The 25,078-nt window shown below is 35.9% G+C and overlaps 1 protein-coding gene and 1 pseudogene across 6 annotated transcripts; both read right to left on the reverse strand.

Moving 5' to 3' along the window:
- Positions 1 to 6,056: 6,056 nt before the first annotated feature.
- On the reverse strand, positions 6,057 to 23,263 carry LOC147403704 (transcription initiation factor TFIID subunit). 6 transcript variants are annotated; one of them, XR_015177558.1, is made up of 8 exons: positions 22,926 to 23,263; positions 22,697 to 22,814; positions 14,734 to 15,561; positions 14,168 to 14,303; positions 13,228 to 13,562; positions 12,430 to 12,554; positions 12,098 to 12,176; positions 6,057 to 6,245 (listed from the first exon to the last, which is right to left on the reverse strand). XR_015177558.1 is itself a non-coding variant. In XM_086439393.1 (7 exons), exons 1-6 carry the CDS (start codon positions 23,230 to 23,232, stop codon positions 12,434 to 12,436), a joined length of 1,845 nt encoding a protein of 614 aa, XP_086295519.1. In that variant the 5' UTR covers positions 23,233 to 23,263; the 3' UTR covers positions 6,058 to 6,245; positions 12,430 to 12,433. The 6 variants fall into 6 exon arrangements, 4 of the variants coding, with proteins under 4 accessions (XP_086295519.1, XP_086295518.1, XP_086295521.1 ...); XR_015177559.1 differs by lacking the exon at positions 6,057 to 6,245 and adding an exon at positions 8,778 to 8,916; XM_086439393.1 differs by lacking the exon at positions 12,098 to 12,176 and having other exon boundaries at positions 6,058 to 6,245.
- On the reverse strand, positions 7,789 to 9,575 carry LOC147403705 (putative UDP-rhamnose:rhamnosyltransferase 1 pseudogene; annotated as a pseudogene).
- Positions 23,264 to 25,078: the final 1,815 nt, after the last annotated feature.

Raw genomic sequence — 25,078 nt, forward strand, 5'->3', positions numbered from 1 at the left:
TAATATCATATTGGCAGTGGGGACTATGTACCAAGAAGAGACACCATGGGTCTAATTCTGCAATAAGTTTCGGGGTTGTTTGGTGGTTTATCTCAATCCAATTTTTTTTATTTATGGAATTTATTTTATTCAATTTCATAATTATTTATCTTTGGATTAATTTCATCTTTATATTAGTTATATTTATGTTTTCATAGTTAATTCAATTTCTGTAAGGGATTTTTAACTTTTCGAAGAGATAGAGTGATTAATGATTATGGCTTTGATTTTCACGATAATGATGAAAGGACATCATCATCATCTCTGAATGTAGAAAATTTTACCAAATCACATAAAAAAAAATCTTGGCCTTTTATTTTTGTTTTTTAATTTTCTATTTTGATGATTGGCATTCTCAATTCTTGAACTGCTTTTTCTAGGTAATGTTCAATGTTCTACTATTCAAAAGAAAGAAAAAAAAAACTCTTCTCTTTTAGGAAGGTATTGCTAGAGAGAATTTAATCTATAACGAAACATAGTCGAGAAATTATATAAACAATGCCATTTAAGAAATTGATTTTCCTAACACCATCCACTACAATTGAGGACCTCTGTAACAAGAAATATTGTGTAAAATCTATCATAAATTGGATAATAACTCTCATGAAGAGAAGTTTCTTTTGAGAGAGAATGGAGTCGAGATTAGCTTTCAATCAAGCACATACCTTAAATCTGGTAGATAGAACCACATTTCAAAATCATCTAGAAAATGTTGTTTCCAATCAGGATCACTAAATCGTTATATGGATTTACCTCTACTCCACTATACTACTGCATTGCCTCCACCTACCCAATTATGTCTATTTTAATTAGATTGACCATCAACAAAATTTTTGCCATAAATAAAATAACGAGAACAAATATAAAAAAACGTGAGAAGTTCGACACCCCCAAAAGGTAGAGAAAGGGAGCACTTAAACCAGTACGGTTAAAAAACAAGATCTGATGCCACAAGATGTAGAGGACAATATTCTATAAACTAAAAAAAAAAAATCTTAAAAATACTTATTTTTCATTGTTAAATTTTAATTTTAAATTTGAGAGTTCAGTACCTATCCATTTTCAAAATCTGGATCAAAGCCTTAAAAAAACTATCAATTTTTTTTTTTTTTGCCATCTGAGTTTTTTCGTGAAATCTTCAAGTCTCTAATGTTGGATTTGCCAATTTGGTAATTCATTTGAGCTCACTGATCCCTAGTATCATCTGAAATTTTATTAAATTAGTGAGCAAACTGTTTGTGTTATATAAGTGCAAAAATCTCCGGATTTGTTATTGTAAGAGTAAGTCTAGTCTTACTACCTTATCAAGATTTCAAATCTTACTTAGGGCAGTTGAATTTATCTTTTGACAAACAAAAACATGATCCAATGCCACTGGGGTGTAAATGGCAATATTCCATGGACTTTAAGAGGAAAAAAATCTTGATAGAGGATAGTTATCATAGTTAAATTTTAATTAAATTTGAGATTTCGATGGGAGATGAGTAACAGTCAATTTTTAAAACCTTGGATCAAAATTATAAATTAGTTTTTCTTTTTATTTATTTTTTTATATTTGATTTTTCCAAAGAAATCTAGAGGTCTGTGTTGTTGGATGGCGAAATTGATTGACCTCAACACCCTTAGTAAGATTTCAAATCTTACTAAGTTAGCAAAAAATTACTCATCGTATGATGAGGAGTGGTTATCAATACGATGTAAAAGTGGGGAGTGACTAGTTTGAAATGATGTAAAAGGGTAACTTCACCGTTTTGAAGAGGCGTAATCAGTCAGAATCACAAAATAAATTTTTAATATAATAATTATTAAAAAAAAAAAAAAATACGTAAGAAAATTAATGATTTCGAGGAAAAGCATTTATGATTCTATGGATACTTCCACGTCAGCTCAGTGTTGAATACAGTGTCGTGCAGAATCACATTAACATTTTCCTAAATTTATTGGTTACTAAAATATAGCTAGATTGGTTTTCCTCCTCATTAAAATGTTGGGGTTATGTGGTTGGGCAAGTCTCTTAATTATCTTTAATGTGTGGTTGGTTGGATCTCTCCCTTGTTAAGAAGAGAGGGCCATTTATTTATTTATTTTTGAAAATTACGGGGTAGGCAGACCCCAACCAGAAAATTAAATGCTCACTCTCATGCAGTATTAGTAAATGGGTAGTCCTTTTGCTTTCTAATTAATCAAGTTGTAAGAGCTAAAGTTTCGTCCTTTCATCAAATCGGGTTCAGCTTCTGTTTTAGAGAATGCAACCAAGCGACGGACTTTTTAGCTTCTATCCTTCCCAATACGGGCAGAACTCTTCTTGAGAATGTGGATCTCCCAACTAGTCTTAGGGACATTGTTTGTAAGGACGCCTCCATGCATAGATATGACAGAATGTAGCTTGTTTTTCTCTGATTGGGGGTCTGCCTAACCCCCCATTAATCTTCAAAAAAAAAATTAATCAAGTTGTTCCTTCCTCGGTTTAATTGCAATTGATTTTGAAGTAATAGAAAAATTATTCTAAATGTGTTAAAAGTACACACCGAAGTAAACTGTGTGATCGTTTGGTTCTACTATCTATAAAAAAAAAAAAACACAAACACAAAAAATTATTTGTCATTTTTTTTTTTTTTTTTAACGGAAACTTACTTAAAGGAGCTTGGTGGAGGGATTTATTTCTAAATAGTCCCTAAGTTATGCATAATAGCTTGTTAGGACATTTAGTAAATTTTTTATTTCGTAATGATCCCTCAACATTAGCAAACTCCTCGCTTTTTTTATTTACTGTCGGACTCGACGCTTTTCTATTTAATGTCTAGTTTACAATTTTTATTGTCGAACTAACTACTATTTACTGTCGAGTTCATTGATTTTTATTTACTATCGAACTCGACACTTTTTATCTATTGTCAAGTTAAAGTTGTGAACATGACACTGGTAAAACCCACCCATTTTCAATTTTTAAGTTTTTTCGACTAAAATACATGGAAAGATCAACTAAAACTTGAGTAATGACTTCTTTAGATGATTTCAACCCAAAAGAACCATTCTTGATTGATTTTCATACAAAAATTAAGAAAAAAAAAAACCCCTTGAAAATGATTTTTTCTTCCTTCGTAAATCCTTTCCAACGGAATGGAGTCTCCAAACCTTGTTTGAGATGCCAAAAATTCAATTTTTTTGGATGAAAACAATGAGTTTGTATGAGAGATGAGGTTCAAAGACTGTTAAGAAAAGAAAAGTTTACTAAATAGATAATTAAGAGATGGCCCAAAACTTAGGTACTATTTAGAAAAAAGTCCATCCACTAGGGTCCTTTAAGTAATTATTTTCCTCTTTTATATGGGTAAGCTTGACTTGAATCCACGACCTCAAGGTTGCTTTGTAAGACTTATGTCTAACTTGGCACGCTTACGTGTGTTTTATGTTGGATAAGCGACGTCAACACACACATGCTAAGGAATTTTAGAACTTAGACCAAAATCCTGAAAAAAAACCTTTAGACTACGTACATGGGCTCCCAAAAAACTTAAAAGAATTTTGATTTTCGATCTAAAAAGTCTTTCACTCGATCAATGCTCGACTGACATGGCATGGGCACAGAATCATATATCTTTTTCTCGGGATACATAACTGCATTATTGGAGTTCCCTATGTTATCAAATATCAGTACCTATGGACTATATGGATGTTTGATGTGAAGGGTTCCCCATGATAATGATAGGCTTTTATAAGAAAGGTACTAATTATGCTAATTATTGCCACGTAAATATCAAGATTTTTCTTATAAGAAGTTATCTATTGAGACCAACAAGTCAGGTATCAGTAGGGTTGTCATCGGATAGTGTTATATCCGAATTCGAATCCGAAAAAAAATAGTAATATTCGAATTCGAATCCGATCGGATATCACTAACCACTATTCGAATTTGCATCCGAAAGAATTATCGGATATTCGAAAATATTCGATTTGAATTTAAATAATAAAAAAATCTTTGATTTTTTACAGTCAATTTACAGGTAAAATAAGAGTTAAATAAAGTAAAAAATTATTTGAAAAATAAGATTTTTTCTGACAAAGGAACACCCAATTCATCGCTAATCGTATCAATGCATTCTTTAAAGTTATGCCATTGATGACCTTGTTTGGGAAGTGCTTGGCATACTGAAGTGAAAGTATACCATCACAGACGACGAGCTCCCAAACCTTCTTCCCTCCCAAACCTTCTTCCCTCTAATATCTACCATTGGTCTTGAATCTTAGGCTTATGGTTTCTAATTCTAGTTGAATTGAAACTCAGGCGTGCCATGGAAATTATTTACAGAATATTTATGCAGTTTGAGTTGAGAGAGTGAGAGGGGAAGAAAGATTATCCACCACATGTCTTGTCTTGTCTCGTCTTACAGAGAGAGAAAGAAGAGATGTCTCGTATTTATGAGAGAGAGAGAGTGTGTAAGTGAGTTGTCTTGTCTCGTCTTTATGAGTAAGTGAGAGAGTGAGAGAGAGAGAGTGTGTGTGTGTGTGTGTGTGTGTGTGTGTGTGTGTAAGTGAGTTGTCTTTATTATGAGAGAGAAAGAGAGAGAGAGAGGGGGGGGGGGATTGTTTATATATATATAAATAAATAAAGTAAAACAGACGTGTCTTTTCTTAATTAATGTCTGTTTTTATTTAAGAGAGAGAATGTGTAAATGAGTTGTCTTTATTATAAAGAGAGAGAGAGGGATTGTCTTATATATATATATATATAAAGTAAAACAGACGTGTCTTGTCTCAATTAATGTTTAGATATATATAAAAGAAGAGAAAAGCATTCGGATCGGATACTAACAAATTGGATGTAGCGATATCTGAATTCATATCCGAAATCTATTCGAATCTTAAAAATACATCTGAATTCGAATCCGATATCCATCAATTTCGGATAATATCCGATTTTTCGAATTCGAATTCGAATTCGGATTCGGATTTCGACTATCCATTGACAGGCCTAGGTATCAGCACATGACTGTAGGGACTCGCTCTGTTCATGTTGTCAAAGTATGCTTAACACTTAAATGTCCTCATTTTCCACAAGTCTTAATCTTTTGAAGAAGAAAAAAATCTTAGATTTTTGAGAGATTTATCGGGAAGATCTAACTGATGCAATTTTATTAAAAGAACTCTCTTTTGATGGTCTAACAACTCCAAACCAACCTTACTTAATGAAATTTGCTACGCATCAAACCTTATCTTGTCAAGTTTGTTACCTAGCAAACCTTGAAGTGGGGGATCCATGTCATAAAATTCAAATTAATGCAGTTTATTTCTTACTGTGCAAACTTTTAAATGGATTTTAACCATATCAATTTTTTGCATCCAAAACCATGATGTGATGTTACTGAGTCATAGAGCAAATAATTCTAAGATTTTTTTTTTTTAAATTTCACTATTGAATTTTAATTTTAATTTGGGAATTCGATAGCCTTCCATTTTCATCATCTTGGATCGAGTTAAAAAATGATACCTTTTTAAGTATACATATTTTTGAATATGATTTTTTTTCCATGACATCTAGAAGGTTGTGGTGTAGGATCCATGTGGACCCAATGATCATTAATAAATTTTGAAATCTTACTAAGTTAGTTGTAGAGGGAAATACATGTGTATTAATTTAGACTGTACACGTGTTCAAGCCGGTTAAGTGATACCAAGTGTAGATCAGCATACTGGTGCTGCTCTTTGAACAAGGCAGGTCAGAGTAGAGACCTCCCTAACCCGACAAGAAGGGCAACATAACATTAAATGAAACCAGGTCAGTCAAGCAAGGCAGGGCTAGTCATAGAATAACCGTAAGCCTGAAATGTGCATGTCAATCCTAAGAGATCTCGGAAGAAATCTCTGCAACACAGCACAATCAATCCAAAAGATCTTCGTTAGGTAAACAACTCCACAGGGTCAATAGATATCCCTGGATTGTCGCTTGAAAAGCAAGAAACCCTGATTCGCGATGAGGGACTATAAATTACACAGTAAACACTGTTGAAATGGATCTTTTTAGAGAGATCAGGGTCTAACCAGTTTTAGGAAACTATTCCTCTGTTTCTCTAACTTAAGCGTTGGAGTGATTTTGACAGGTACCACGCCATCGAAAGAAAGGAAGTGCTCGAAGCGACTTCGAGTCAGTGAAGCGGGATCCATCAGAGCCGTTGATCAGATTTTGACCACACATTAGTCATCCTAGCCTGATTCATAAAGTAAGGTTTCTTCAGTAATAAACTTGATAAAGTAAGAGAATTTTTGTAATATAATTGCAATAGAATGGTTTATTGGGTAAATCTTTCTAGATTTTTCTCCAAAAAATTTCAAAGTTTTTATTTTTATTTTTTATTAGGTGAAGAAGTATGGGTTCAAGGGGTTTGAACCCAAGTTAGTAATGCTAGATTGATTCAAAAAGTAATGTTTGTTCAATAATAAATTTGTTAAAGTACCACTAAGGTAAGTGGTAAAATGTGTGGAAAGACTTGACCTACCCTTCTTGAGGAGCTTATCAATGTTTGATTTGCCATTAGATCAACCCATTGGGATTAATAGGTAAAGAAGTATAGTGGAGGTTTGAACCTAAGTTAGTCATGCTAGACTGATTCAAAAATTAAGGTTTGTTCGGTAATAAATTTGATAAAATGCTATTAAGTTAAGTGAGATATGTGAATAGTTCTGTGCATATCCTAGGTTCAAACCTCCACCATACTTCTTTACCTATTAATCTCAAGGAGTTGGCCTAATGGCAAACCGAACTTTAATAAACTCCTCAAGAAGAGTAGGTCAAGTCTTTGAAACCCCACAAAACAATGAATTCCTTGGGGCCACCCTCCATGGTCATATTGACCCTCGACTCAACCAATTGCACGTAGGACTTTCTAAGAGGACAGTGTGTGTGTCTGATTATAGGAGTACTCTCACCCGAAGGATGGGGATATCAATGATTAGTAGGTAAAAACTTGTGCCAGTAGGAGTAATCTCATTCAAAGGGTGGGGTTATCCATGATAAGCAGACAAACTTAATAAAGTAAGGGAGATTTTGTTATTTAATTGATAGATAAGTCTGTCGGGTAAATCTCCCTAGATTTTTCTCCAAAAAGTATTCCAAAGTCCTATGTGCTCCCCACTCCTAAAAAACCATATATTTGTCTATCAAAATTCCATCATGGCTAGCTTCCCCAAAAATCCTATTTGGTGTACAAGTTTCCAAAAATGGAATAAAGAGAATCTTACAGTTGAAGATTACTGATTGGAACGTAAAGGATAGAGGATTGAAAATAACAGGTTTAAAGGAAGGAAAAAAAAAAATTCAGTCCCCCAACTACTACAATGTTATTTTTTTTGTTCATTAAATTGTTACCATTAGTATACTTTATTCTGCACTACGCATGGGAAGAATATGCAAAGTTGATAATAAAAAAAAGTAAGAAAGAAACCCAAAACAATATGTATTGAGATAATAAAAGAAGCACTAATGCTGGGGTGACATAGATTTACTGCAATTCTCACAATTCTGATGTGGAGGAGTAAAAATTATCTATGGTTACGTGCGCATCTTCACGTCAGAATTGTGAAAATCGAAGTAAATTCTGTGTCACCCAGCCCAACTCTAAAGTAGATATGAATTATTTACTTTCAATGGCAGAAGACATGGCAGTTGGTTGACATATTGCAACCTCAAAAGCTATGGAATATAAGGATCTGTTAATGATGAATTGGGATTTTATGTTCTTCAATTAAACTAAATTTAGAAAATGAAAATAATAATAATAATTATGTATTTGCATAATTTTAGACAATTGATTGCTCTAATAATTTTAATACAGCTTCTTATCCCCCACAATTCAATTTCGTTATCTAGATTTGGTCATCTATGCTCTCTTAGATATCGATCAAAATCATCCACATATCGCTGATGGAGCTCCTTGTCTGTAAATATCGCTTTAATTTCCTTAGCTTTTGTTCTTAATAACTCTCCCTCTTTGTCCACAGTAATAAATCTTAATGACTCGGCCACCGAGTCCCTACTAAACGATCCATCTCTTTCATGCCTCGGGATCTCCAATCCAATTTTCTTCCATTCCAAAGCCCTAGCATTTATTCCTTGGTCGGATGTTAATGGCAACATAGCCATGGGTAGTCCAAACCCAAGTGCCTCGATTATCGAACTTCGACCACAGTGAGTCAAGAAACTACCCACTGATGGGTGACCCAATATGCTGAGTTGAGGCGCCCAATTTCTACAAACCATCCCACGACCCTTGACTCGGTCCTCGAACCCGGATGGTAGATCATCTGAGTCAACATTGACCGAGTCAGGTGCATTTCTTAACACCCAAAAGAAGGGCAATCCTGATAATTCTAACCCAAGAGCCAACTCGGTCATCTCTTCTTGATTCAGTGTGGACTCGGTTCCGAAAGCAACATAAACCACGGTTCTTGACTCGTGTTGGTCGAGCCAATCACGAATCGGGACCCAGATCTCATCATCTTCACCGTCTTGTGGAGAGGGAGGAAGTAAACCCACCGGAACAACGGGTTTCCCAAGAATCTTCTCACCGAGTCGTAGAAACTCGCCTTCGAACTCGTTACAGCTTCGCACTGCTACGAAATCGCAACCTTGAACCACGGATCCTAGCCGATACGCATCGGATACACCGGAAGCGTTTTCTTCCATGGAATCAAAGATTCTTAATATCTCATGGAGGCGAAAAGCCAAGTTGGAAGGAAACGGGACCCACTTGGGAGGGACAGTGAAATGTTCTGGTTCCGTCCTTGAATCTTTACCGTTTAACAAATCATCTGGTGTACCAAAGAAGACCAACGTTGCTGCGCAGAGTATGCTAAAGTGAGCACGTGGCACACCAAGTTTAGCTGCAAGTGGTGGTAACCAATGAGGGGCAAAATCGTAAATAATCCAATCAGGAGCTGAAGTTTCTAGAAAACGAGCCAAAGGTGAATCTAGACCATCGTATGCTTTCTTGAGATACTGAATCTCATTGTATTGTACGTCGGATGTGGCTTCTGCGTTTTGGGGTAAGTTGTCAACATGAGGCAAAGGAAGGCTCACTAAATTTAGCAGAGAAGATAAATTTGGAGGGAGTTTGGGGAGTCTTTGTATGTTTCGCGGCGTGGATACGAGTGATACGCGGTGACCTTTGAGAGCTAAACACTTGGAGAGCTCTAAATAGGGTAGTATGTGACCGAAGGCTAACCATGGAAACATCACAATGTGAAGACCACCATCCTCTGCTTCAGCCATTGTTTGATGGTAAAGAGATTGCTTTGAGAGGTGTGGATGTCTATGCGGATAAGGGGTTTTATTGAGAGACCGTTAGTGATGTAATAGACTCAGTAGCAGTTTACTTAATTTACTACTATATCACAAACCCTTTCCTGTAAAACAGTATGTACTATTATTAAATAGAGTAAGTCTAGTCTTACTAACTTAGTAAGATTTCAAAACTTAAGAAGGGTCGTTGAGCTCATCTTGTTGCATCCAAAAGCATGATCCGATACATACAGATGTAGAAGACAAAATTCTATAAACTTAAAAGATTAAAAAAAAAAAAAACATTTTGTAAACGTTAAATTGTAATTTATAAGGAAACTGTTTGTCTGATAAATAATTGGACATGTGACGTATGCTTGAAATCAGCCAATACTTCATATTTTTTGGGATTTTCTTGCCGACAGTCTTTTTAATTCATTAAAATCACGTGGGAAGGGTACGGGGGTGCAGGTAGAGGGGAGATAGAATCCAAAAATGGACTGTTTTTTTTTTTTTTTTTTTTTTTTTCAATTTTCCACGTTTAATGTTGGAAAAGAAATCTAATACTATTTTCATGCTTAATTTTTGTGCTTAAACAGTAAGTACTTCTCTTTTTCGATACAGACAATATGCCCTTATACTTAAAAGAATATTGCCTGTTATATTTCATGGATAATTATATAAACACCCCACAAATTAATAAACCCACATCATGACTGAATTGTTTTGTCTTTATATATGTTAAAAGTTTCGAAATGAGTTGATTTTAGATGAAGACGATCTCTACAATGAGGAGATCATCCTCACCAAAAATTAGCTCATCCAAAAACTTCTGTCCCCCATCAAAACAAGTTCAAAAACAATAAATCGTCTTTTTTTTTTTTTTGAAAATCAATTTTGATGTGATTAGAAATTTCAGAATGGACTGATTTTTTGTGAGGATGATCTCCAGACCATATAGATTATCCTTATAAAAAATTGGCTAATTCCAAAAACTTTTAACCCATACAAGACAAAAAAAAAATGGATATGATGTGAATAATCCTTATTAATTCGTAAAGTGCTTTTATAATTACACATCCTTCATTTCCATCGAAAATTATTCATTCAAAATTAAATTCTTTTAATGTTGATTTCAAATTTTGGTGACTTGTATGATATTATTATTTTTAATTTGAAATTTGTGAGATTTTAAAAATAAAAATTATTATTTAGAAATAAAATTTTTGAACATTACTTATTATTTAAATTGAATTGTATTTTAATTTTATAAGAAATAATATATTTTATTGTGTTTGATAAGAAATAAACATTTGAAACATGCAAACAATGTATAATATGATTGTAAGGGTAAAATAGATAATTTACCAATTTCAACAATGTGTAACAAACATGATTATGTGAATTTAACACTTAATTTTAATGAATTCAACACTATTTTAACATTTAAACAAATAACTTTTTCAGCACTACAAGTCTACAACCTCTACACTTCACAATAAAACTCAGATTTAAAAAAAAAAACATTAAATTTTTTTTTTTTGAGGTCAAGGTTTTGAAAATGGATTAGTAACTAACTCTTAAATTTAAGATTAAAATTCAATGGTGCAAAATACCTTTTCGTAATTCTTTTTTTTTTTTTGTTGAAAGTTTTTAAAATTTTGTGATCTACATCCCTGTGTATCCTGTTTTAGTTCTCGACTGATGTGATTTATTACCAAGTGGGAGTCATTTTATGCTACAAAAAGATTATCTTTAAACCTCTAACCATCTGTAGATCTGGACTTCCATTGTTTCGTATTATGTCTCATCGTTAGTTGCTTCAAACTCAAGGCAAACAATCTTTTCGAGTCTTGATTCATCAAGGATTATGATACCTACCCCCACACTTGAACCAACTACGTCCACTAAACCATCGACATATAGCCTCATATCCTGACATGGCATCCCACAAACACATCTCAACCTATACCTCAGTTTCATCAAGAATCTCTCGTCTTCCTACCCTTCCACAGGGAATTCCACCATCACCTGTCTCTTTATTGACACTCCCGGAATAGAATTGAACATCAAATCTTCCTAATTGTACGGCCACTTGGCCATCCATCTCACATTTATCTGTCTTCCCAAGAATTGTTTTAAACAAAAACTCTGTGATGACTTTGATTGTATACACCTTAAAAATATGATCTCAACTTCTGTTCTGAATAGACCAAGGCTAATCTTGACCTTCTATGTTTTTGAATATTACATTTCCACGTCTATCAGGGCTTGTATAGGTGAAGTAGTCTAATTTCTCTTGACCAAACTTATGGGATGTCCAAAGTGGAGGTAGATCCCAAGCTGCTCTTCCGCTCAAGCCATGGATAGAATTGGGGGTTGCCCAAGACATCTTTTCAATTGAGTAAATGTCAGTTTCGTTCTCATGTGACCAAGCAAAATTGCCTCTCTTCCAGAAAAACTGATATAGTGGTCTGCACTAATTAGATGCATGTGATATAATGCAATTTACATAATTTCTCACATTTTATAGGATTGGGGGCCAATCGGATCAGGCCATGGTTGATCTAGAACCAATCTGATAGGTAATCAAATCGGATCCTTATGGGAACCCAAATTCTCAATCCAGATCCAAAGTTATCGATAGGAATTTGGGTCTGACAGCCCTAGCGTTTTAATTGTTTTGGAAATAATTTTTCAAACTTGTCCTTACTTAACAAAATTTAAAAAAATCATTCCATGTCAAATTTTTAAATGAGCAGAGTTTAGGGGAAAATCTAATACCTTGATTGGGCAATTATGAAAGAAATGAATCTATCATCTTCAGAAGGCCGTAACACAGAAACAGCTTTAAATATGCAAACTGTACATAGAGAAGTAAACTGTGTGATCAACCCTCGGAAGTACCAGAGCGGTCTCACCGAATTCATTTGGCTCACTATGTTACCATTTATGATTATTCTTAAAGAGTTGAAAACAAAATTTAACTAAATATAAGAGATCATGTTCATTCAACAAACTACATAAGCGCAAGTAAGCGATTCTGTTGCAGCATGGACTAATAATCAAAGATAAAGAAAGAACATGTGAAGCAATGGATGAAATAAAAGTATTACCCCTTTATTTAGAAGGTGAGGTTAGCTTATGTTCCTCTGAGTCGTGCTTTAATGTTGTGTCCCCACCCATCAATTCCTGAAAACCCTCCACCTTCACAGGAGGGGCCCTTGTAGTTCCCATGTTCCTGCACACACAAAGAAACTTGAGAAAATTTCAGCATTGAAACTGTTTTTAGAGACATTAAGGGTTCAGTATGATTGCAGGGAATTTGTTTTGAAAGGAAAACAAATTTCCCGGGAAATGAATTACGCTCTTTGATCACAACTAGGAAAATACCAACAAAAAAAAAGTAGGTTTTTAGCATATTTTCAAAACTCATCACATTGATGATTGAATTTTGAGGTGACTCGGTCCCAAAATTCAATGAGTCAACTCAGTCAGGTCAGCTCAAAAAGCACTAAGTAGGGTAAAAAACGAGACTGTTATTCGGCTACATATGACAATTGTGAGCTAAAAATAAATATTTTGTTTATTCAGAATATTACTATTTTCATATATTTATAAGTTTAATATGTTCTTCTTTCACTCATCAGAGTCTACTTGATATTGACCCAACTTCATGCACATCTGAGTCAGAGCTTTAAAACTGAGGTTTTTAGTTTTGGGGGTGGGTGTAGGAGGTGGGAAAATCATTTTATGGGATGATAAAACGTTTTCCCTCTCAGGGTTTAAATTCGCTTTGAGCGGGAAATTGAATTCTAGGGAAAATAATATACAGATAAAATCACATTTTCCAAGGAAAAACATTTTTCATGCGTAACAGACCACTAGTAGAAGTAAATCTTTCTGAGTCTTACTGTGTCTGAAGCTGAGGAACTTGAAGGGATGCCAATTGTTTGAACTGATGATTTGATTGAGGATTGAGGTTCGCCATAGCAGCAGCCATCGATTGCTGTCGAAACTGTATTTGGGGGTGTCTAGCATGGATAGGGTTAAAGGCATTACTGTCGATTGGTAATTCCGATGTGTTCTCTATCTTAACTTCAACCATTGGTCTGTCTTTGTCTAAAGTCATACCAGCACGAGGAGTTGATGGCTGACGTCTTCGCATTCTTTCCAATTGTGGTTGCTGAGGAAAAGCCAAATTCTGGGGATGAACCATCTGCATCTGAGGATGCATTTGCCTTGGGATCTGTAAGGTCCAACCCAAAAGATTAAAAAAAAGAATATAAAAGAAAATAACATCAAAGATGCACAAAAAAAAATCCTACAATAGCCCCATATTGAAAAGGCCAACTGTGATAAATACCAAATTCTCTAGATTTTTCTAGGGTAAATTACACTTTCACCACCTATAGTTTAGCAAAATTGTATGCCAACCCCCTAATATTTTGACAATTGCACTTTCCTTCCCTATTGTTATCTAACTGGCTCACTTATCCCCTTCCGTCCACCTGCCGTCAACCAAACAATTAAAAAAGATTTTTTTTAGAAACTTTTTATAAAGATCATTTTACCCTTTTAAAATGTCATTCTATATAAATAAAAAATAAAAAATAAAAAACTATGTGAAAAAATGGGTTTACTTGTGAATGCTTAGATGGGTGTGAAAGGGGAGGTTAGTGTAATTGTCAAAATGTTAGGGGGTCTCAACATGGAATTATGCCAAACCATGGGGTCAAAGTGTAATTTACCCATTTTTCTAAGCCTAAAAAACTGTGTAAGGGAAACAAAGAGATCAACATTTAGCAGAAGGCAACTCAACAGAAAAGAAGAAATAAAAGAACGGTTTCTTACTTGCTGGGTTTGTAGATTAGGGCTTGGATGTTGCGACTGAAACCCAGATTGGAGTCCCCGTAAATGTGGTTGCTGTGTTGGGTGTGAAAAATTCCTGGAACCATCTTTCACGTGTTCCGCTAAATTCCCAAGATTACTGAGAAAGTCAATGAGGAGACTTTAGAAAGCATATGGCACAGAATCGCATCACACCAAATCTTATGAAGGGATAAATGAATATGCATCAAATGATTGAAAGTTTCAAACATATAAAGATAAGAGTAAAAGAAACTCTCATTGTTCTTCAATGGCCAAATGCAGGGCAGGCATGACAATTGAGCCAATAAATAGTGAAACTAAGATAAAATAGAATAAAACCCATGAGTAAAGATCATAATTGCATGCCAATAAGCCAAATAATCGTCATGTTTATATTACCCATATAAATTTTGAAGAAACTGTACCTGAGTTTTTTTCTTTTTTGACAAGGCATAGTTCACAGACAACAGTGTACAAAGGAAATACATATTCAACATTGAAAAATAAAGCCATTTTGGAATGATCGAAATGCAAAGAAACCCGCTCACCTATATCCCAATGTTTGAAGGAACATTCTGAGTATTTCTATTGCTGAACATTGCTTTCGGTAATTATCAGTAAGAACTTTCAAGATACGGCCTAGCTTACATATATGACAGCCGAGAAACTGTGATAGGACGTCCATTGGAACTTCTGTTGTACCTTCAAATCCCACACTCACCAGCACACGAGAAATTACCTTCTGAGACATCTGAGATGCTTGCTCTGGACCAAGAACTTTCCCGTTCCCTTCCAACCCATTCTTTCCCCTATACTTACTTCTCTCGAGTCCGATCCTAAGGTATTCGGGCCTTATACCAAATCTCTCAAGCATTGCAGGACTCCGTGTCATAACATGGGGCAAGCTATCAAGAACCCCATAACACTCTACTTTCTGATTGTCTTCCAATCTATTAATTGAAGGGAGTGCACTATCGGGTACACAATTCGATGGAAACATCATTTCGGGGAAAAAACAAGCTTCATCATCAATTGAATTATTGCCATCTGAAACAGACTTCGAATGTATGTTTGATCCATTCTCCCATATAGGATTTCCAAAGCCCGTGTATTGGTCCTCCTTGAATGGTTGTCGACTTCTCTTATGCCTCTCATGAAGTTTGAGGTATGTAGACATACCCTCAGACGTCCTCTTGAGTGCCTCTCGGTCACCAAATGGTAATCTGTGTTGTCTGCTTGTACTGTATTTCTCAATAAATTGCTTATACCATGTTTCTGGAAAATCATCAGGACGGGGTCTCTCAGATATATTATCAACCTCCGGTTCAACATATCTTGATCCAACACTAAAGCCTAGTTTCGGTTGAATCTGCACCACCCGAAAATTTTGTCTGCCAAATTGCATTTACAGAGATAAAAGACATTCTAAATGGAAATGAGAATAATAATGTCGTATTTACTACAAACATTTAATATACAAACCCACTTGCTTAAATGCACAACACAAATAACACTTTTTATAGGCCCAAAAATTCTTTCACAAAACAATCCATCTTTTTCCGGTTTATTGGTTTTGTAATGAAAAGTATAGGGTTTTGTCACCTCTCCAACTATCTCTCCATTAGGTAGGATTTTATTGACCCCAAATAATCCTCAAAAGGACATGAGGGCACCATGTATGCGTCGAATGTTTTTTTTTTTTCCTGATAGGTAAAGGCAAAAATTATTAGAAATAAGAAAAGGATGGAGGCCGCCTCAGAGTACAAAAACCAAAAAGCAGACTTAAACTATCACCATCTTGATGGGGACATCAGGCCCATGGGCCAATTTTAGACATTTGGGTTTTATTTTATTATTTTCAACTAAGCGTATGTTCGATTGCATGGAAAATCAAAATCCACGGATTTCAACATCCATGGATTTCAAAATCTATGGAAAAATGGAAAGGATGGAAAAGTTAAATCCATTGTTCGATGCTACTTTGGAAGAAATAAGAGGGAAAAGAAGAAGAAGAGGAGGAAGAAGAAGATGAGGAGGAAGAGGGAGGGGAGAGGATGTGGTGGTGGTGGTGGTGGCGACGTCGACGGAGGTAAGTGAGGAAGAAGAGGGGAGGATGTGGTGGTGGTGGTGGTGGTGGCGGTGGCGGCAGCGGAGGTGAGGGGAGAAGAGAGAGAGAGAGGGTGGTCGCCAATGGTGACAGCGATGGTAACGGGGATGGTGGCAATGACGACGGTGGTGATGGTGAGGTTGAGTGTGATGGCGGTAGTGTGGTGGGAAAGAAGAAGAAGATATTTTAGAGATGAAAAATTTAGATGGATTTCACTTTCCCACCCATATGAAGTAGGAAAGTGAAATCAACCCATATTTTCCATCCCCAAAATATCATCTTTTTCTTCTCCACTCATATCTTCTTCTTCCCTACCACCACTGCCACCATAGCCACCATTACACTAACATCGCCGTTGTCACCATCGTCGCCGTCGTCACCATCGTCATCGTCGTCGCCATCTCCGGCCACCTTCTCTCTTTCTCTCTCTCCGTCTTCTTCTTCTTCTTATCCTTCCGTCACCTCAGTCGCCACCACCACCACGTTCTCCCCTCTTCTTCCTCACTTACCTCCGTTGCCGCCGCCACCCCCCCCGTCCCCCCCCCCCCCTCCCTCCCTCCCTCCCTCCCTCTTATCATTTCCCAAGCCTCTCCCTCTCCTCTCATCTTCTTTCTCCTCCTCCGCCTATGATTTTATCCAAGTAAAATCAAACAATGGAATTTGATTTTCCAACCGTACCTATTTTCCACCATTATTTTTCCATGGATTTCAAATTCCATGGAACACTTTCCATGCAATCAAACATACCCTAAGAGTAGTTTTGTTATTTATTTTCCAGCTAGGGGCTTAGGAACAATTTTTATTAGTTGAAGGGAGTTTTAATTAAGTAGATTATTTGTTAGTCATGTTTTTTGGCCATAGATTAGTTTTAATGACTAAAATTAGTCCTAGGGTTTTAGAAGACATAAATATTGATTGTAGACTCTTTTTAAATAATGAATAAAGAAATATGTAGACTTTACAGAACTTTTGATTTTTATCCCTCGATTGGATGCATGGTGTGAAGCTTGCTTTTATTCTTGGTGTGAATCCAACGTGAGATCCATCCATACTTCTCTTCTTCTTCCTATTCATCTACTCCTTTTCTATTTTCTGGTTTTCTATCATCAAAACCTGCGCTAATGTACTACTCGAACAGTACCTGCACCTCAAAATCTCTGTTGCTGCCCCTAAACAATCACAGAACCACACCACCCCAACAGCTCCTAGTGTTGCCAGACCCGAACCAGAGCCCCCTATTGCTGCCAGACATGAACCAGGTCCACCTACAGTGCTGCCGAACCTGACCTGACCCTTTATACTCCCTTCGCTGCAACCTGACCTCAATAACAGCACCATATTGATGTTAGACTTAGTGTTGCGGCCGCTCTAAATCCTTTAGTACAGCACCAAACCTACCTAGGACCACTCATCACACTTAGGTCCTGCTGTAACTCAATTTACAGCAGCCCATTATCCTCACAACCATAACCTCAGCAATCATCCACTAAAATCTTTTAATCAGTCACCTAAACCCTTGCTGTAATCACCTGTACAGCAATCCTAACTCAACCACAAACCCCAACCAGACCCAAAACTTACCCTAACCTATTTTACACTTAACCATATACCATCCTACACCTTTTGAACCCAACGAAACCCTATCTGGGGTCCATTAAACCAACTGAAGATTGCAATCAGCAAACCCAATTTCCCCCTAATGGTTGGCCTAACTTTTCTTCTCAAAATGTTTGAAAGATTAAGAGATACACATGGATTATAAATGCACCCAAAGCAAGTGGAAGTTCCATCTTCCATTGGCATCCCTCCTCTTCCTATTTGAAGGATTCAGTTTGTGGGATTGTGAGTGCCTTGGAATTTTAAAATAATTATTCATTTGTCATTCTTGTGTTATGGGTGAATGAAGATTGATTTATGTTTTCAATTGCATTGGGTAATCTTATCTTGATCTCAAACCATCCATTTAGTTGAGCATCATAGTCTTGCATCACATTTCCACTTGGCAAGTGGTCAAGCAACCAAGAGCACTTACATAAAGGCAGTAGAGTGTGTTGCCAAGTTAGGGTTCCAATTGTGTGCAAATTCAAGGTGAATGGTTATTCAAATATTTCTGTCTTTCAGTTTTGAATATTTAATATTTCTATACATATATGGCAATAATCCTCAAAGGACACCATGTGTGTCAATTTTTTTTTATTATAGGTAAAGGCAAATATTATTAGAAAGTAGAAAAGGACGCAGGCCGCCTCAAAGTACAAAAAGAAAAGCAAAGCAGACTTAAATTATATACAAATGTTATGCCACCAAAGCATCAAATCCTCAAAAAATAAGCCTTGAAACTCCTTGAACAGCTTGCTCCAAGAGAAAAGGAACCCCATAATGGACAGCAACAACACCTGCAAGGAATGCTCCTTCCCCTCAAAACTCTACTATTTTGTTCCAACCAAATTTCCCAACATATGACAAACGGAGTTCAAGACCAGAGGATTCTTTCTTTCAAGTTTAAACCCTTGTGCTGCCAACTTTTGAACAACTCTGACATGGAAGAAGTTTTAAAAAGGTTCAAGAAATGAGACCAAATTTCTCTAGAGAAAGGATAATGAATGACCAAATGATTAGTTGATTCCTCGGAGGACTTTTACAGAAAGCAGAAATTAACTGAGGTAATGCCCTCGCCATAACCTGATCCAAAGTACGACATTTTCCCAGCCGACCAACTGAAGAAACGACTTTAGAAGGTACCTTTGGTCCCCAAATTTCACTAGCATGGAAAGTAAAAGGAGATGGGTCCACAAAGGAGTTATAAAAAGGCTTACAGAGAACAGTTTATCCTTGTCATCTTCCCCACTCTCCTTTATCTTCCAATGAATAGTCAACCATGGTCTGAGAAATGCGGTTTAGAAGGTTGGTCACCTCATGAATCCCCCAATCATTAAGGTCTCATCTAAACCCAAGATTTCAAGACAATTGCCCATCAGATAGCACCAAGAAGTCCTTGACTGGGGCTTTTTTGAGAGAATAAAAATTTGAAAAACAATATTGGTGGGGTAAGTCTCCACACCAATGTTCCTCCCAGAAACGAACTCTTGAGCCCTTCCCCACCTTGAATCTAACCCTCTTCTGAAAAACTATAAATCCTCCTCCAACAATAGCACCTATAAGAGGAAGTCACACGCCCACTTTCCCAATCAAATCAAGTAATACCATACTTGCCTTTAATCACCTTTTTCCTAAGACTCTCAATTTCTTCGTCAAACCTCCAAAGACATTTTCTTAAAAGTGCCTTGTTCATTCTTCCAATTTTCCTATTGCCCAGACCACCTTTCCGTTTTGGACTGAAAATTTGACTCCATCTCACCATATGGAACTTCTCTTCTCATTCATGTCATTCCAAATAAAATCCCTAATCAATTCTCAATCCTTAATTCAACATTTCTAGGCATGGAGAAAAGAGAAAAAATAAATTGGAATGCTAGAAAGGGTACTTCTTATCAACGTCACTTTCTCCCCTTTAAAAAAAATGTTTTCCTTTCCAAGAGCCAACCCTCTTCCCTAACCGTTCAATAATTGGGTCCCAAATTGTCTTATTCTTGTTTCATGCTCCTAGAGGTAGGACATAGATAGGATGAAGGAAAGGAGTCCACTTGACAGTCAAGTAAAACTGCAAGAATGGGTAGGTTTGCCATTGTGGCCACCCCAAAAATTCTGCTGTTGGTCAAATAAATTGCTAAGACAGGACTGCCTCAAAGCACACTAGGATCCCCCTTTTTTTTTTAAAAAAAAAAAGTGGATCCTCTTAAGAGCATCTCCAACGCCAATGTTATATTTGTCACTCTCAATTCCATTTTTTGAGACAATAAGAGCATCTCCAATGTTGTCTGATAAATGGATAGCAATTACAATAAATGCACTCCAACGTTTGTTTCAACTGCACTCTCATATTTGGAATATTCCAAAACCAATTCTAAACCGATTCCATATTTGGAATTGGTTTTAGCATATCTCAAAGTTTGCAAGAGTGGATGTTGTGAGGATTTTTACTTACCAAAATGTCATCCAATGTCCTAAATTTTGAAAAAGTCAAAAAAAAAATTGACTTTTGCAAATTTTGAGATGTGCCAAAACTAGTTCAAATTATAGAATCAGTTTTAGAATATTCTAAATTTGAGACACCAATTGGCATGAGCATTGGATTGCATTTATTGGAGTTCGTTCCAATTTTTAGAATTGCTACCCATTTATGAGACGGTGTTGGAGATGCTCTATGGATCCTGATTTGATCCACGAAATCTTCTAAGAAAACTATTGTGTCTTCTGCAAACTACAAGTGAGAAATTGACAGACCTATCTCCTTAACTGTGAAAGCCGAGCTTTCCCCAATTTGAGTGGTCCTCTTCAACATACGATTTAAGACCTCTAGCACCATTAAAAAAAAGGAAAGGTGAAAAACTGATCAGCCTGCCTAAGGCCTCTTGAATTTTTTAAGTATCCCACCAGACTCCCATTCAACAAGACTAAGAAGGATGCAAATGTCACACAGTTCATAATCCACTGAATTTCCTTATGATGCTCGATGGTGGGCTTACAACATCTTTTCTCATAGAAAAAGGCACTTGTGGGCTATTCTTCCCGCACCATTGCTTGGGGTCTTTGGAAAGAGAAAAACATGGTATTCCAACGTAAGGAGAACAACTCGCATACAGTGTTCATGGAGATTTTAGGGCTGCTATTTTTTGGGCTAAGTTAAGCAAAGATTCTTCCGTCTTCACTTTCAAAGACTTTGTATTTAGATGGGATAGCCTTTGCAACTAGTAGAATCTTTTTTCTATTTTTCTGCTTTCCGAATTGGGGGCTGTCTCGGCCTCCTTTGTAGTCTTGTTATCTTTTTTATTTTATAAAATCTCATACTTATTAAAAAATAATCCACTGAATCCATTTTACCCCAAAGCCCATATGAACCATCTTTTTTATTGTTTATCACATCAAATCCATTTCACAACCCATCTTTTTTATATGCTTCAAATGTTGTCCATCGCACATAAGGCCTAGATGATAATGGCGATGATATACCTTTATGAAATGTAAGTATTTCATCTGCAATATCCAATTTCTTCCCCAATCCAATCCTTGGCAATCACCTAGGCACTAAGGAACCTTGTCAACCTTGTTACTTGTCCAAAGAACTAATAAATAATAGATAACATGTGGTAATTTTTTTAATAAAGAGCCATTATAACGCAAGCCTAAAGCTTATTGAGCATGATGCTCCAAGGAGCTTGTTAAGTATCGTGCACCAGGGGAATCCATTATGCCACTTGCATAATTTCCCACGATGTTGGCACCCCGGGAACACCGAGCATCAACATATGTAACAGAAAGGTTTCCTTGGCCACGAGTGAATTCTGCACCTGAGACAATCATACAATAACTAAAGAATAAAATCAACCATTTCATCCTCTTCTGACCTACCTACTCCTTTCTTCTCTAGAATCTCCATCAACAAATAAGTCCTTCATATCTTTATTCGTTCCTTGCTCATTTTTAGTTTACTCTTCTCCTCTTCTCTTCTCTTCGATTAGCTAGGATGGTTTTTGACAAGAAAAGAACACCAAGTCCTTCTTTAATGAGTTTGTAGGCCTAGTAGAATACTCTCACAGTAAAATCTCACATCTCCTCATAAAAAAAGAGGTAATACAAGATTTCACTAAACTTGTAACTCTTAGTCATCAAATCATCCATCAAGGAGCTAATTTTCACTCTTACACTGCAACTAATTTTGATTTTTCCTTGTAATAATCTCACAATTCCATGTCTTTTTCTCTTCAGTTATAGATGAAGTGACTGATCATATTCAAATGGGAATCCCTCAATTTTGTTATTTTAAAAAACTATAGTGTTAGTTGATGAGACTAAAGAAGGTCAATTCATAAGTAGAAGTATGGAGAACCACTTTGGGGTCCAAGGGATTTAAAATAATTTTGACTAGGAAGAGTATGTGAAATCCAATTTTAGTAAGACATGCGTAGAGTGGACATCCAAGTAAAAAATTGATTTTGAGGAAATACCCAAAGGACAGAGTTTGAGGAGCATGTTTACCATTAAATTGAAGTTTGTAAATAAAAATGGTCGTGTAAATGTGCTATGTGACCGATGATGCACTCCAATCAAAGTACAAAAAGATAATGATAAGACCACCAAATTACCTAGCTCAATTCACCTTTAATCTAATAAATTGATGCCCAATGCTTTTTTCTGCCAAAATTACTAATCACTTTCAATCCTCCCTTCTCTTTCAACACCCTTTTTTTTCCACATTTCAACCATAGAGTTCTAATGCATCTACTAATTCAAGAAATCCTCAAATCAAATAAACATCAAATTACATGAAAATTAATAAAAATCGAACCTTGGACTGTATGGAATTACTTGAAGTAGAACCTTCTTGGTGTTGAACCCCATCTTGTGAAGAACTACCAAAATCTTCTAACGAGAAATACACATCATCCCCATGTAACTGCAAATCTATAACAAATCAGAACATTAAACCCGCCCCCCCCCCCAAAAAAAAAAAAAAATTTAAAACATCCACAAAACCCCCCAAATTCAAACCAAAGAGAAATCACAGAGACTTACAATTGGGATTGAGATTCGAAGGAGGCGGTCCAACAACAGCAGCAGAAGATGATGAAGGAGGAGAGCGGAGAAAGAGAGAAACACTGGCCTTATCGAACAAGAGAGCTCTAACCCTAAGTTGAAGTTGGATCTGTGCCCTAGTTTTGGAATCTTGGGGCTTCATGAAGGACTCCCATGTCAATGGGGACGAGAGGACATGAACGAAGTTGCTGTAATTCGAATCTCCAAGCCATGAACGCCAGACTCCACAAGTTTCAAGCTTTCTCGCAAGCTCGAACCCTAGTCCGTCTTCTCCAAGCAAAGCCATAGCTTTTTTTTTTTTTTTTTTTTTGACTTCGCTGAGAAAGACTAACAGAGACTGAGACCGATTTTATAACTCGGTTTTCCGGATCGGATTGGTCGTTACCGCGTTAGAGATACGTTCCGAATCGTACGAATCGGATCGCTAACCGGGTTCTATCTGATTCCTGGCATCCCAATCCCTGTTAGCATTCTCCGTTTAATTCGCGAAAAAATTATGATTTTTCCTTTTTTTTTTTTTTCAATGAAAGTATTTTGTTGGGATTATTGAATTATGGGTAATTATAGAAGCACCCCAGGTATCAATAAGGGCAACCCACACAGCCGAATTATTTTATCTTATACGAGTTAAAAATTTGGGAATGAGCTGTTTTTTTGTGATGAAAGTTTTGGTGGGATTAGAAGTTCGTAATAGGTTGATTTTTGACGAGGATAGTCTCCTCATCATATAAATCATCCTCACCAAAAATCAGTTCATTCAAAAAAATTTAACTCATATAAGACAAAAAAAAATTGGCTACTGTGTAGGTTGCCCTTCTTAATTCGTGGGGTGTTTTTATAAATACCTTTGAATTATTTTGAATAATCCACGTATTCTAAGTTTAAAAAGGTATAAAACACATTTTTTAAGTCTTCTACAAATTGTTATAAAATTCCAAATTAGTAAATCAAGCTTACATATAAATTGAGTTTACACATAAGTAACTCCAAACCAGCAAGTCTCCATGGATCAGTTAGTTCAAAAGCTCAGATTTATAAGTACAATTATATGTCTCTATGGATCAGTTGGTTCAATAGCTCGGACTTATAAGAACAATTATAATGAGATAGAATCCAATGAAAATATGAACTCTCCTATACACCATGTCACCACATTTATGGCGATATCAACAAACACTTACAAAATGAGTGAATGTGATATGCCCCAACTCACCCATCCCTAAAATACGAAGCTATCCTCACAAAAAGGCAGATCTTGAGCTCTTATTTGATTTGAACTTAAGCTCGTATTTGATTCCTAATAATATCTGACTTAAACTCGAGCCCAAGTTTGTATATAATACCTAGTATGTATCTAAATTTAAGTATATCATTTCGCATTAATAACATACAAACAAGATTTTATAATTTTAATGGAATATCACATGTCAGAAATATTTTCTACTTTACATTAATAATCTACAACATTTACACATCAAACAAAATTGATTACTTGTAAATGATGGACACATCTCCCAAAGCACTCAAGTGCATTTCAAATGCCAGGTCATCTAATACGTGGACTAGCCGTATGGTGACATCTATCTTTCAATTTCAGTTATAAAACCTCACTTTATTACCGAGGAGAAAGGAGTTGGAATTTGCATTCTTTTAAGTCTTTATATAATGAATATTTCTCTACAACTTTATTGTTCATTATCTTCTCCATTTTACCCATTATACATTTTCACTGATATTTGACTTGAACTTTGGAAAATCTTTGGCAAATTCCACATTGAGTCCCATCTTTCTCACATTCTTACCTTCTATCATTATTACAACTGAAATAATGTAGATTAAATACCCCAAGTGCAGGGTTGCAGTGAATTAGTAAAATCTCAGGAGTTCGAGGTTGATCCATGTGAATTATGTAAAAATTGAAATAAAACAAGGATAAGGTGGAAGAAGATTTGACATAAACTATTAAAAAGATAATTTTCCACACTATTGTATGAAGCAAAAAAATCAAAAGATTTAAAACATAAATTAAAAAACTCTAAGGCATCAAGGATCCACTCAAAAATCGTAATTATATTCATTCAACATTTTTTTCTCGATTAGGTTCAAATAAGGATTTTCTCTAACCGGATGAT

Source organism: Akebia trifoliata, chromosome 4, assembly GCF_017979445.1.
Source record: "Akebia trifoliata isolate Shusen 1 chromosome 4, ASM1797944v1, whole genome shotgun sequence".
In the NCBI taxonomy this organism is placed as follows: domain Eukaryota; kingdom Viridiplantae; phylum Streptophyta; class Magnoliopsida; order Ranunculales; family Lardizabalaceae; genus Akebia; species Akebia trifoliata.